Source organism: Rhyacophila brunnea, unplaced genomic scaffold (assembly GCF_057557595.1).
Source record: "Rhyacophila brunnea isolate RB1 unplaced genomic scaffold, BYU_Rbru_1.0 scaffold_8, whole genome shotgun sequence".
Classification (NCBI taxonomy): Eukaryota; Metazoa; Arthropoda; class Insecta; order Trichoptera; family Rhyacophilidae; genus Rhyacophila; species Rhyacophila brunnea.
The window spans coordinates 10781371-10795133 of record NW_028233350.1 but is presented as its reverse complement, the minus strand read 5'-3'; the positions used below and the strand labels follow the sequence as shown (position 1 = coordinate 10795133).

The 13763-nt window shown below is 30.5% G+C and overlaps 2 protein-coding genes across 3 annotated transcripts in view; one reads left to right on the top strand and one right to left on the bottom strand.

The window, feature by feature from the left end:
- The window catches only part of LOC147063898 (zeta-sarcoglycan-like), a 47925-nt gene that overhangs the window by 9997 nt on the left and 24165 nt on the right, over positions 1 to 13763 (top strand). The window lies entirely within an intron of this gene.
- LOC147063899 (lysozyme-like) lies at positions 5937 to 9102 on the bottom strand. The gene is made up of 3 exons (XM_085958879.1): positions 8916 to 9102; positions 7196 to 7351; positions 5937 to 6200 (listed from the first exon to the last, which is right to left on the bottom strand). The coding sequence occupies exons 1-3, from the start codon at positions 9046 to 9048 to the stop codon at positions 6058 to 6060; spliced, it is 432 nt and encodes a 143-aa protein (XP_085815005.1). The 5' UTR covers positions 9049 to 9102; the 3' UTR covers positions 5937 to 6057.

Sequence of the window (13763 nt, the reverse complement as noted above, 5' to 3'; positions counted from 1 at the left end):
CATGATTGCATTAATATAATTGGAAAGTTAAAATAAGTATGTACCTCCGAAACATTGTAATATTAAGTTTAAAATTTAAATAATCGTGGTACGAATCTGCATTTTTCTAAACGGTTGGCTTTCAAGTAGTATTTTCTTTAAATGATACATTATGTTATCTAATCCAATCGATTACGTAGAGTTTTTTTATTTATCAACAAAACATCGTTTAATATCCGTTGTCATTCATATCACTTTATTTAACTTATTTTGATCGATCTAAAAATTGTATAACTCCGACCGATTTAACTTAGATAAAATAATAATTACTATTTTTGCTAGTTTTCATATTTTAAAACATTCATATTCAATAAATTACTAAATAATTTAATAGATTTAAAAACCAATTAATATTTTGTTCAATAGTATAGGTACCTACCAGATACCAAATTTTAATCTAATCTTACATACATTACTTACCTAGAATCTAGACAACAATAAATGCTTCATAAACTGACTATTATCACACACGGTTTTCGGTAAAATTCTATTGAAAATAATAGATAAAATAAGTTTTCAAAAAACCCGGCTAATCTCCCTTTTAGGTGACCGATGCAATAATAATTTATAATCCACAGAGCTCGTTTTCGAGAAATATTAAATGTACAAAGTAATAATAATATATACCCTTTTATATTATTGCAAAAATACTATTAACACGTAGGACGTATTTTTTTTATTTTTAGCCGAACTCATAATATTATTATTACAATGAGCTTAAGTCGGTCCCAATCAACTAGTAAGCCTTTCGGAAATTCTCACCATTTCAAAGTGTAGGTAATAAAAATGATTTTTTTCACTTTCTTAAGTCATAAATATTATTCCGTAATTAGTAAGAATTTAGCTAAAAGAATAATAAAATAAACTCTCTTGTATTTGCTAGCTAGGTAAGTCCTTCCTTTTAAATAATAAAATATTTTGTAATTTAAACATGAAAATACTGCCTAGTTGTTATTATCGATGTACAAGACTAATTTAATCAAAATGTGTCATACTGTACCGAAAATAAAATAATGTTTTGAAGTTAAAACATAATATTATAGGTATAAGCATCGGTCTATAACATCGTGGGTTCCGAGTTCGAATCATGGATCTGAAAAATAGATACAAATTGTTTTTCAATTTGTGCTCGGAGTCCTAATAGGTTGAGCAAGTGGCTGACATCCATTTCTCGTAAAAACAAAACCTGTTCTCCAATCTGTGGGGGGCCTCATTAGGATCGGACATGATCGGATATTTTAGGTGGGTACATTTTTAATTGCAAAACAATTTGTTTTCTAGTGATAGGTAATAATATTTAATTAAAATATGTCGTTTTCTGCTGGGTATTTATTTAAATTAAGTTTATTTATAATTAAGTACATACTTTTTTTACTCATCTAAATAATTGAAACAGTGAATTATTATACTTAATGATATATCCATATCGTTTTCTATTGGATATTTGTTTAATATCAAATAATATAACAATTTCAAACTTAAACATTACCTACAACATTGTTTTTTGGGTATCTAAGTAGAAGAGTAATTAACCGAAAATAGTCGAAGAAAGCTTGTGGAGGTCTTTATTTTGCGGTGGATTGAAATTGGCTGATGAATCAAAATTAATATTTAAACATTATTACTGTGTCCTAGTTTAGTATAAGTACCTACCTATATTAGTACAAAATAATTCTTTTCTATTTTGTTTGTTTTATATTCAATAATATAATATTTTGATAATAAAACACTAGTACTAGTGACTAGTGAGTAGCTTTTTAACTAAAACTGCATTTACCTACTGCAAATTCCAATATTTTCCGAAGATAAACCAATATATTTTTCTAAACTAATGTGATACGTCAATATAAACCATGCCGTATATTAGGATCTCCGTTAAAGACTGTTATAGACAGTATAACAACCCTCTTACTCGTAAAATAAAACGCAGTACACTTTTTTTATTGATATATGACTATACTCCTCGGATATTTATGTGAACACAAATTTGGTCGATGCGATATGTAGATATAGAGCACCATTGTCGAAAACCTAACTTTGTCAATTTTTATGCTAGAGACCTGAAATTTTTACAGGACATGCACAAAAAATATGATATTATAAAAAGCTAATAAAACTTAAAACGCTATTTTCAGACTTATCATGGTTTTTCCTGGGGCCGTCGATATGTATCTGAAAACATTAAAAAGATTTTTTTATTTTTTTTATAATTGGAAGATAAACTAACAATTGTAAAAAAATGTAATAAAATTTTAATTCGTTGCAGGGTCACATCTTATTATTACATTATATTTTATGGTCATGTTTACTTTAAAAATTTAATTTAATAAGTTTTAAAATATTTGTTGTCTAGATTTTTGACTAATTCATCGTTTTAATATTTTTTATATTTATTTTAAAAAACATCGATTTTAAAAAAAATATAAATGTGTATAACTTGAAATTTTTTTATTTATATCAAATTTAGCTTCAATATTGGGACCATACCTTAAATAAAATTTGATATAAATAAAAAGGATTTCAAGCTAAACACATTTCTATTTTTTATAAAAATCGATGTTGTTTAAAATAAATATAAAAATATTAAAACGATGAATTAGTCAATAATTTAAACGACGAAAAATTAAAAATTTAATAAACTAAATTTAAATAATAAATATAACCATTAAATATATTGTAATAATAAGATGTGAGTCTGCAATGAATTCACATTTTATTACATTTTTTTACAATTGTAAGTTTATCTTTAAATTAAAAAAAAAAATCTTTGTAATGTTTTCTGATACATATTTATTAATTAATACAGTTGAAATTGTAAACTATCAAAAAAAATCTCAAATTGCAAGCTTCGTATTTTTCCGCTAGGTTCTCTGTTGGCATGCGTCTCCCCCTTAATGAATGTTGGGTAGCATCGTTTTTAACGCCATCTCTGAAAAATATGACGCAGTCTCTTCAATTATTGCATCCTTTTTTACAATCTATTTTCACCTGCATGATTAATTAAAGTATTGAATGCTAGTAATTCCAGTAGGTATCTAAAAAAAATATGATTTTGAAACTTCTCAAAGCGAATGAGATTCCACAGGTTTTTTTAAACCAATATTGTTAGAATTTTTAATACCTAAATCTTCTCCAATCTAATATTTATGTACCTTTTATTTCATTATATATTTTTGTTTAAATTAAAATCCATGCGGGTCTATTCTATACACAAAACGACTATCGACCGCTAAAGTGATAGTATTTATTATATATTTGTAGTGAGGTATTATAATGGTTACAATAAGTTAGCCGTATAAACAGTCAAAACTGTCTATCTCGATCTAAATTTTATCACACCCAAGAGAGGTGCTGTTAAAATATAGCACTTATTGCAAGAATTACAACCAACTTATTGTAATTGTTACAATAAGTGCTAATACTTTGATACAAACCTACCCTAGTTAGCCATTGTATTTATCACTTTATCACTTTAGCGGTCGATAAGAGTATAGAATAGAACCAAACATACATGCAAACAAAGATGAGATTATATTCCTCCAAGTATGGTTCTGTAAATATTAAGTGAAGTTGCATTTTACGTTATTATACTTATTATGCACAAAACTCTTTTATTCGGCGCTCTTGTTTTATTTATAATATGTATTTCTTCACCGTTGATCCTTTTAATAATTCACCTGATTCATTTAAACATGCTATCTCCAAAATTTTGTATAGATAGATATATAATGTATTTACTTATACATATATATATATTCTTTTATTTTTTATGTTAATTTTTTATTTTTCTTTTTTATCTTTTGTATATCATTTAATTATTCATTATTCTTCCTCATTTTTCTCATTTTTCTCATGTAATCTTCTTATAGAATTTCTTTATATTTATGTTATTTGTACTCTCTATCTTGTTAGGCTTATACTTGTTCCTATATTATAATGTATATATGGAAACTTTGCTGGTTGCGATTAACTTTTTATTATTATATTTTAAAAATCTGTAATCAATATGTAACTGTTTATTTTCCTTAATAAATAAAATAAAAATAAATTAATAAATTATTAAGTATCTATATCAAATCATTCCTAAACGTCGAATAATCGTTAATATAAAATATTCTTGAGGTTGAGTGATATTACACATTTTTGTTCAGTAATCGTGAAATATGTAATGAAATTTGATGAAAAACACATAAAAACAAAACCGACTAAGTATCATTCCACATAAAACAGCTTTCGCCTATTAGTTCTCTGAAACTTCTGCGGGGAATTCATACAAGTTGAAGGACTCTCAGGATGTACTGCGTAGTCTGAATATCACACTACTCGCAAAGTGGAGATTCTTTTAAATCCTAATATTCGCATATCTGCCAATGCATGACAAACCATTTTACTACAATGGCAAATGATAAGCGTTTTCTTTCATTGGTTCTACAATCCGATGTGGAATGTAAACAGGTTACTAAACAGACTTTTTTTTTTTTACGAAAAATGTATATTACACAATTACTTTACCGATTCTGTTCATGCTTTGGATCTAAACATACCTTGAAAAACAACATGATAATTTTATTGACCCAAGATTCGAACTCAAGATCTATGAGTTCATAGGCGGACACGTTACCAATTTTAACAAAATAGTTAAAGTAAAATTTACCTTGACACAATAAAAAATCAATTACGACGGATCATCGTACAATGCGTGTCATGGTACATTTTAGATTAAAATTATTCAGTAGCAAGTTCATGGAATATTATCTTCATTTGCTATCAATTTTTTCAACGCATTTCAGCGCATCTATTCTATACACAAGACAACTAACTGTCGGCGGTTAACAAGGGTAGTTAATAATATAATATTTGTATTTAAGTATTATAATTGTCACAATAAGTTAGCCGTCTAAACAGTCTATCTTACTACCGTACTACCTCAACTGACGCGCTCCCGGTCCTGGCCGGCATTCTCCCACTTGACCTGCACATTCAGATCAGCGGCGCTTCAATATTGGTCCTCAAGGGCAAGGAGGCTGAAGTTGGTGATTTTCACCTCGTCCCCCTCGTTCACCTCGTCCCCCCCCCCCCCCTCGGCTAGCTGGCGAAACAGTGGCATTATTGAAGCGCAGAATTAGACTCATGTCGCTCAATGCGGCCATTAAGACCTGGCAGCGAAAGTGGGACGAATCGACCAAGGGCCGGCGCACATATACGGTTTTTCCAGACATACAGTGGCGAATGGAGATAACCAAATATCTGATTCCAGACCATTACACCAGTCAATTTGTGACTGGTCATGGTGGATTCGCTGGCAAGCTCATCGAGCTTGGACTTGCAAGCCGTCCGACATGTCCATGCGGAGGGGAAATACAGGATGCCAACTACATCCTATGGGAGTGTCTGAGTATGTGCTCCGAACGGGAGGAAATGCTCAGGTCGGTCCAACCAGCTGTTGAACCCATCGCGCCGTCCAATCTGGTTGCTACTAAGGCCAATTATTTTGCTTTCAAAAAGTTTGCGGCGTCTTACTACGGGCGTGAAGATCTCTTCACATAAATTTTGCTGCCTGTATGATTTGTTTCGTTCTTTGATTTAATAAACAAGTAGCTTCATTTTCTTTTTAGTAATTTCCATATGCTTTTTCTCCTGCTGGCCCTTTGCATTAAGAGTAAACTCAGTCAGAGCTCACTTTGAGCGTAGCAACCTGGTGCTTGAGGTGCTGTTAAAACATAGCACTTATTGTAACAACTACAACTAACTTATTGTAATTGTTACAATAAATGCTAGTACTTTGATACAAAAATATGAAAAACTACTCTCGATAGAGGCCGATAGCAGTCTTGTGTATAGAATAGATTCACAGGTATCCACTTAATTTTTTGGTAAAATCAAAACTTAAAAAAATGTTATATTGTTATTATAAACATTGTTTATTCAGACGTACTCTGTTACACAGCTTTTTATTATACATTGATTATAGATGTACACTTTATTACATAATTGTAACGGTATGAATTTTTAAACTAATTAAATTCCGCACTCAGCTCCAAGATTTGGAAGGGTTTTTCCTCTGCACTTATTTTTCCATCCGACCCACGCTCCAAAACCACTTTCATTGAAAATCTTTTTGGCACAGCTGCAAGCTGCTGTAATATCATCAGTTATGACACCTAAAACACAGTAAAATGAATATTTATTTAAACAATGATTTCAAATGAAATGTCGATTAAATCATGGCCAAAAATCGATGTCATAAAAGCTTGTCCAGATGACGGGTGTCTCGCCGCGATACGTCGCGATTACATGTAGACGGCTCAATGAGATCACATGTACCTGGAATGTGCGAGTTTTTACGCGCGAGTCAAAACGCGCCATGTGGACAAGGCCTTAACAAATAATTTTAAACAAATAGTTACCTAGGTACTATAATTATCTGATTAGTATGAATAAACATGATTTCAATATAAATTCAATAATTGAATTGTAGTGGTGTAGGTAGACTAACTGACAGTAAAAAAACTATACAATGAGTTTGTCATAACATGACTGTAGTTAATAGCAAGGTATAACATGATAAAACACGCTCGAGTTTATTGTATTTAGCCTATAAATTGCTAAAAGCCTACATGTTTTAATTCTAATGGATTTAAGTTTTGTGAATAGTACGAAACTTAAATCTATTAGAATTTAAATTCAAATTCCACCGAGCATTTTTGGTTGAAAGTATTCATATTATATATATATATTTCAGCTTATTTTTGTTGATATTTTTTATATTACACTATCCTATTGTTTTCCTATTGACAAGCAATGTCATATACACGATATACTCTACTATAAAGTTTGTTTTTCACGCTGTTTTCAATGAATTTTGTGTCTTTGTATTCTAATGTATTCTAATTGTCTGGAATTGCTTTAATCTTTTTCATAAAAATCACATGAGCTTCTGATGAACATGCTTAGGTCAATAATTGCATCATCTGGTAGTCATTTACTGAAGACCTACCTACATATTAATAATATTATAAAACTAAATCACGTATTCACTGCTTATTCATATAATTGTAATAAGAATAAACGGTTTCTTATTTTTGATAGTTATTATTTTAATTCTTATTTATTTTGTATGCACTCAGTTACAAATAATTTATCAATAGTATCTTACTTTCGCAAGTTAATCCACACTTATTGCCCGGTGTACCATTCTTGCACCATACTTTATTATTGATCTGGAAAAGTCCATAATCACGTGATCCATCGTTGTTGGTTGGTCCAATTATTGCAGTTCTACGACTACTTTCAGCCTCAACTAAACAAACCCCTGAAAACAAAATAAGTACACAGCTGAAAAATAGTACATTTCTATTAAAAAAACTAGTTGTATGTAAACTTTAACTATAAAATTTCAGTTCTTTATTTCATATGTGAAAAGTAAGATAATATATTATAAAACGGCCCGTTTTTGTTGATCATACACTCCCACAGATTATATTGTGAACAAAAAAATATATAAACTCCGAACAAAATTAAACCATTTTATCCTGTTTGGTCAATTTATAATAAGTTTTAACGGCCCACGTGTTCCGCGTACGTCAAAATGGAATTTTTATGGTATTTTCAAAGCATGACCCAGGACATTTATTAAATGTTGTAGATAATCTATTTATACAATTTTGAAGACTTATTATCCGATATATTTATTTTAAACATTTGATGACTGCATAAAGTATTTTTATTACATAAAATAGTATTCTTTTAAACATCTCCCTCTAATGTCTCTAACTATATTCTAAAACATTAGACCGAGAGGTTTAAAAGATTACTATTTTATGTAATAAAAATACTTTATGCAGTCATCAAATGAAGCGCCTAGTTTCAAAAGCCCCTAAAACGGTTTTCCTAAAAATTTGAAGGCTTCGAAATTATATAATTAGACTATCGACAACGTTTAAGGAATGTCCAGGATCATGCTTTAAAAATACCATAAAAACTCTATTTTGACCTACGCGGAGCATGTCCCCGCTTAACCTAATATCAATATTCAACACTATTTTGACCCATTTTGAAAATGGTACGCTGATTTTGAAAATGCCTACATTTTTTTGAAAAATGTCTATTTTTTAAATTCTGTATGGAAATGTATGGTAGAAATATTTAATCCAAATGACAAATTGATTAACAGAATATTATGAATTTTCGCAGAACCAAACTGTAATTTTCTATATAAAAAAGTGAAGTAACAGTGTATAAATCATTATTGAAATTCCTTTTACCATACGTGCGACATATTATTTATACTGTTTTCCAAAGAGCAAAATATGACTTTTTGTGTACCAAGTTAAACCTCAAGATAAGACATGGGCATCACATGTAAACAACATTCAATGTACAACTATTTGATGATTTGACTTTGACACTTTTAGAATAGGTAAAAGAAGTCACATTCTAAACAAAGCAACCTCGTAAAAAACTTTTTTTTTGTTAAAATATTCTTTACATTCTTTTGGCATCGGAACATCAATATAATATTGTAATAAAACATCATATTATTTTATTTCAATATACCTGCATAATTTGAAAGAGCTTTCGAATGTTAAAATTAATTGACTCACTAAAATTGGTATAATACTGTAAACTACTCATAGTTATAATACTTAATACGTACATATTTATTGTTTTTCAAAAATTATTATAATATTACATTGTTATGCACTTTGCTGAATATGACTCTAAAATATCCGATTTATTTTAGCAATTTACGTATGCTTCGTCTTAAAAATAATGCAGTTTATCAACTATTAAAATATATGTTCAAGATATCTACATAATATATAATTATTATGTAATTAAAATAATATGTAATTAAAATGTACGCCAGTTCTTACAGTCGGAAAGAGACGACCTTGAAAATCCTTGCCTCATGAGCTCTCTGGCTAAGTCGCATCTCGAAAAAGTTCTATCAGCTGATGACTGGTGCATCGAAAAAAATATACAGCTAACCAGTACTATGAACTTCATATTGTATGTAATGTCGAACTGTCGTGTCAGGTTAAAAAATACTTTGTAATGAGTGATTAAAACTGTTTGAGACATCTTTTATAATAGGAATCTGCGATAACCAATCATAATTATTAATCTTTTATGTACACAACTAAATACACATTTCATTGTCTTAAAATATATATTTATCGAAGTGTATTAAATTTACATGCTACATTTAAAGCTAAGTAAATAATTGTTGCTTGGTATCAATTTAAAAATAGATATAATGGTTCGTCTTTATTAATTTTATACATCTGAATGAATCACGAAATACAACATATTATCATGGAACTATAACAGACGTGGGCAAATGCGACTCTTCGTTGAGTTAAGACGGTACTTCAGTAAAACGGCAACGGACGTCGAGCTGTGAACACGTCAATTTGTTTCGTGATGGCGACGGGGGTATTAATTTTTAAATCGAGTAAAGATGACTAAAAAACGTTACCCATTTACTTGAAAAAGAAAACATGTCAATGAATATATTATAATTGTTACTAATAGAACAATAAACAGAACTTAAAATTGACGCATGTTGGATTTATATGACAAATTATAGTTCGGCACGCGTCATTTGTACAATCCGCGCATCGCCTAGCCACGATCTTTTTAGACCATGCCTCAACTGAGGTATAGCCTTAATTGTGTCTTACAATATCTTTTATAATACATAAAAATATATGTATTTTCTTTTCCATTATACTTGTATTTTTGCGAGTTTTCCTTTAAATTAATGAAATAATAACTAATTTTCTTTTAATTTAATTAAATTTACATTTTTGTATTATTTTAACTACATGAAAACGTGACTATGGTGTGGCTCTTTGTATATATGAAAATCCAGAATGTGGATCTCATCATCCCTGAACTATAATATAATTATAATGTATTATAAATTATCGAAGTCACTATCATCAACCAGAGTTGAACCTAATTCCACTAAACTTGACGAGTCCGTCGATCCAGTTGATGTTAGAGCAGTGTGTATCCGTTTAGTGCCAATTCGGGTACCACTATATTACAGTATTTGTCCAGCGGTTTTCCACTCACTGAATAATATGTCTAGCATATCAGTATTTCATCTGATAAACGACCTCTATCTTATCGCGTACTCTTTCTTGTCTACCTACTTATAGATCGGTTTCTTTTGTGGCCTTTCCACGTTGAACCCAACATGCACATTTTCATACAACGTTGCGCTACTCGTATTCTTTTTTTAAATTTGTATTACATTAAGGGGGGAAATGCTCAGCGTACGTCAAAATGGAGCTTTTATGCTTTTTTCAAAACATGATCCTGGACATTTATTAAACGTTGTAGATAATCTTATTACATAACTTTGAAACCTTATTATCCTTTATATTTATTTTAAACCTTTGATGACTGCATAAAGTATTTTCATTACATAAAATAGTATTCTTTTAAACCTCTCTCTTTAATGTTTTAGAATATAGTCATATTTCAGTACGTCCATGTGAAGTGGTGCTAAGATTTTTTATATTTATTATTTTTAAGCATTTATAAAACCATAAGTAAAATTTATGTTGACATTATTATTGTGAAATATTTACAATAAAAAATTATATTGATAATCTCTGTGATCCCAAATTTGACAAGAATTAGGCATTTTATTATTCAAAAAATGGGCAAGATTTACACATTTAAAGATACTTTTAAAGATACGAACTATAAGCTATGTCTTTCGACCATTAAAATGTGATAAACATTCTACGAATAATGTTTGCTTTATAATAATTATTGACCTAAAAATAAGGTAGTATTTTTTTGAAATACGCCATTTATATTGGCATTTCCTAGTGGATAAGCTACAACATACGGCCGTAGCCATAAATTGACAAACGATAAATGAAGTAGGGAGTAAGATATTGGAGCGAGTGTTTGAACATGAACCGTTTAAAAAAAATCGGTTATATATATAACCTATGAATATATCTATTATATACATATATATATATCTATGGTTGTATTATCTACTTATTTTCTAGTTTATATAATATTAATTATTATTATTTTTTATATTTTTGTATAATACATATATAATATATATTAGGATTTTTTATTTTTGTATATAATACTATTAGATAATGTTATAAATTAAACAATGATATGTAATTAGTTTGTTTGGTTTGTAAGAACCCCTCTTCGGGTGAAGGCCTCCTCCAAACTGTTAATCTCTGGCCTCTCTGGTTTCTTTCTCCATACCCGTTTGATTTCGTAGCTAAGTATTCGTCTTGTCTGGCTTGGCCTATTTTTGCATTTAGGTCGTCCATTATTATAAAAGTTTTGTGTGCTTGGTTTTTTTTTCTTGAATTATTGTTGTTTTTTTATTTTATTTATTTTGCTTTAAAATTATTTTTGATTTGTTTTTTTCTCAACTAATTTGATTTATATATTATTCTAAATTTCATGTTGTGTACGTCTTGAATTAATAATTTTGTTATATTGTGCTCAACGTGTATTTTTTATATAAATACATATTTCAATGCGCCAACGTACAGCATATTATTTTTTATTGACAACCAATTCAAAATACTTATCAACATTAAGTGTTCTAATAAACTTCCTTCAGTTATATTGTCTAAACTGCTTAATCCGAGATCCATGCCGAACGGAAGATATCAATCAATTAATTATGGTCAAGACTCAAGATACAAAACAAAAAGGTTATTCTGTCAAATTAATGTAAGTCACATTTCGGTGGGCGTAAAATCACTGCATGACTGTTAAAAAAAACAATGAATATAGAAATTTTGTAAACATTTTACGTGTTGATGTTATTTTTGTGCTTTTCTTAATATTCCGTATGCTTAAAGAGTATTAACTCCGCCCACCAGACGCAGACGTCGTCTTTCCGCACTTTGGGTATACCAGAATTTCACAAATATTCCGGTAAAGACTGTTAAAGTTGTTTATTTATTGTTAGTTAACGGCCCACTTGCCCAACGTAGGTCAAATGGAGCTTTTATGGTATTTTCAAAGCATTAGCCTGAACATTCCTTAAACGCTGTAGATAATCTATTTATATAATTTTGAAGCCTTAGTATCCTTTATATTATTATTTTAAGCATTTGATGACAGCTTTATTACATACAATAGTATTCTTTTAAGCCTCTCGATCAAATGTTTTAGAATTAAGTCATATTTTAGTACATCCATATGCAGTGGTGTTAAGATTTTTTACGTTCATTAATTTTTAAACGCATTTATAAAACTATAAGTAAAATTAATGGTAACATTATGTAGTGAAATATTAACGATAAAAAATTATATTTTATAATCGCTGTGATCCCAAATTTGACAAGAATTAGGCATTTTATTATTCAAAAAATGGGCACGATTGAAGACAATTCTAAAGATACTGATTATAAGCTATGTCTTTTACCATTTAAATATGACAAACATTCTAAGAAAAATGATTGTTTTATAATAATTATTGACCTAAGAATAAGGTGGTATTTTTAAATACGCCATTTCTATTGGCATTTCCCAGTGGCTAAGCTACAACATACGGCCGTAGCCATAAATTGACAAACGATAAATGAAGTGAGGAGTAAGATTATGTTAACGCGCACGTTAGAACATGTACCTAAGCAAAAAAAAATCGTTTTTGCGTGTGCGCGTTAACATGATCTTTGAATCGCTGAAGTAAGCAACAGAGTAGGTTTGAAAATAATTATAACAAAGACGAAAGTCAACAGTCGAACAAGTGGAAAGCTACATTTATCTGCGACAACACGTGTCTATAGATAGATGTATATTTGATGAAATTGTTCGCAGAGTAAAGCTAGGCTGGAGTGCTTTTGGCCACCTGAATAATGTCTTCAAAAGTGACCTTCCTCTGTGCCTAAAGCGCAAAGTGTTCAACCAATGCATGCTTCCCGTAATCACATATGCATGTGAAACATGGACCCTAAGTAAAAGAGAGATCCATAAACTTAGAGTAGCACAACGTGGTATGGAGAGGTGCATGCTGGACATAACGCGAAAGGACAAAAAGAGGAATGAGTGGATAAGGAAGCAGACAAAAGTTTTCGATATAATAAAGTTTATTGAAAGCCTTAAATGGAGATGGGCTGGACACATAGCTCGAAGAAGAGACAATCTTTGAACAAATCTAGTCATCCAGTGGTATCCAAGAAGTACAAAACGTCCGCAAGCTAGATGATCGATGAAATGATAAAGTTCTGCGGAAGTACGTTGCAACGCAATACATAGGACCGAGAGAAGTTTGAAGAGGCCTTCATCCACCAGTAGATAGATTCAGGCTGATGATGATGATGACACTTCTGTTTCACTATACCACTGTCATTGAGCCTCGTGACTTGCTGTAGTACTAAAAAATAAAGTTATAATGTAGGTACGTGTATTCCTTTACATAACCGATCTATGCGAAGAAAGACTGTGCGACTTGGAGTATGCAGATGACGCAGTCGTGTTTGACTCGACGATCGAACGATTGGAGGTAACCGTGAACAGGCTCGCCGCGAACTCGAAACATGTGGGTCTTCATCTGAATGCGGCTAAGACCAAATCCAAGTGCAGTGCTGCATGCATCGATGCCGACACTCCTCTGCGGGTTTCCGGTCTGCCCGTCGAGCTGGTGTCCAGGTTCAAATACTTGGGTGCCACGGTTGCCGATGATGGTGGTATTTCTAGTGAGCATGGAATCC

Bases quoted from the DNA above. Each gene is read 5' to 3' on its own strand.
- LOC147063899 (XM_085958879.1), bottom strand. From the start codon at position 9,048: ATGAAGTTCATAGTACTGGTTAGCTGTATATTTTTTTCGATGCACCAG. The intron at 7,352-8,915 runs GTAAGAACTGGC...TTTTGTTTTCAG, and splicing joins AAGGTCGTCTCTTTCCGACT to GGGTTTGTTTAGTTGAGGCT. The intron at 6,201-7,195 runs GTAAGATACTAT...ACTGTGTTTTAG, and splicing joins GTGTGGATTAACTTGCGAAA to GTGTCATAACTGATGATATT.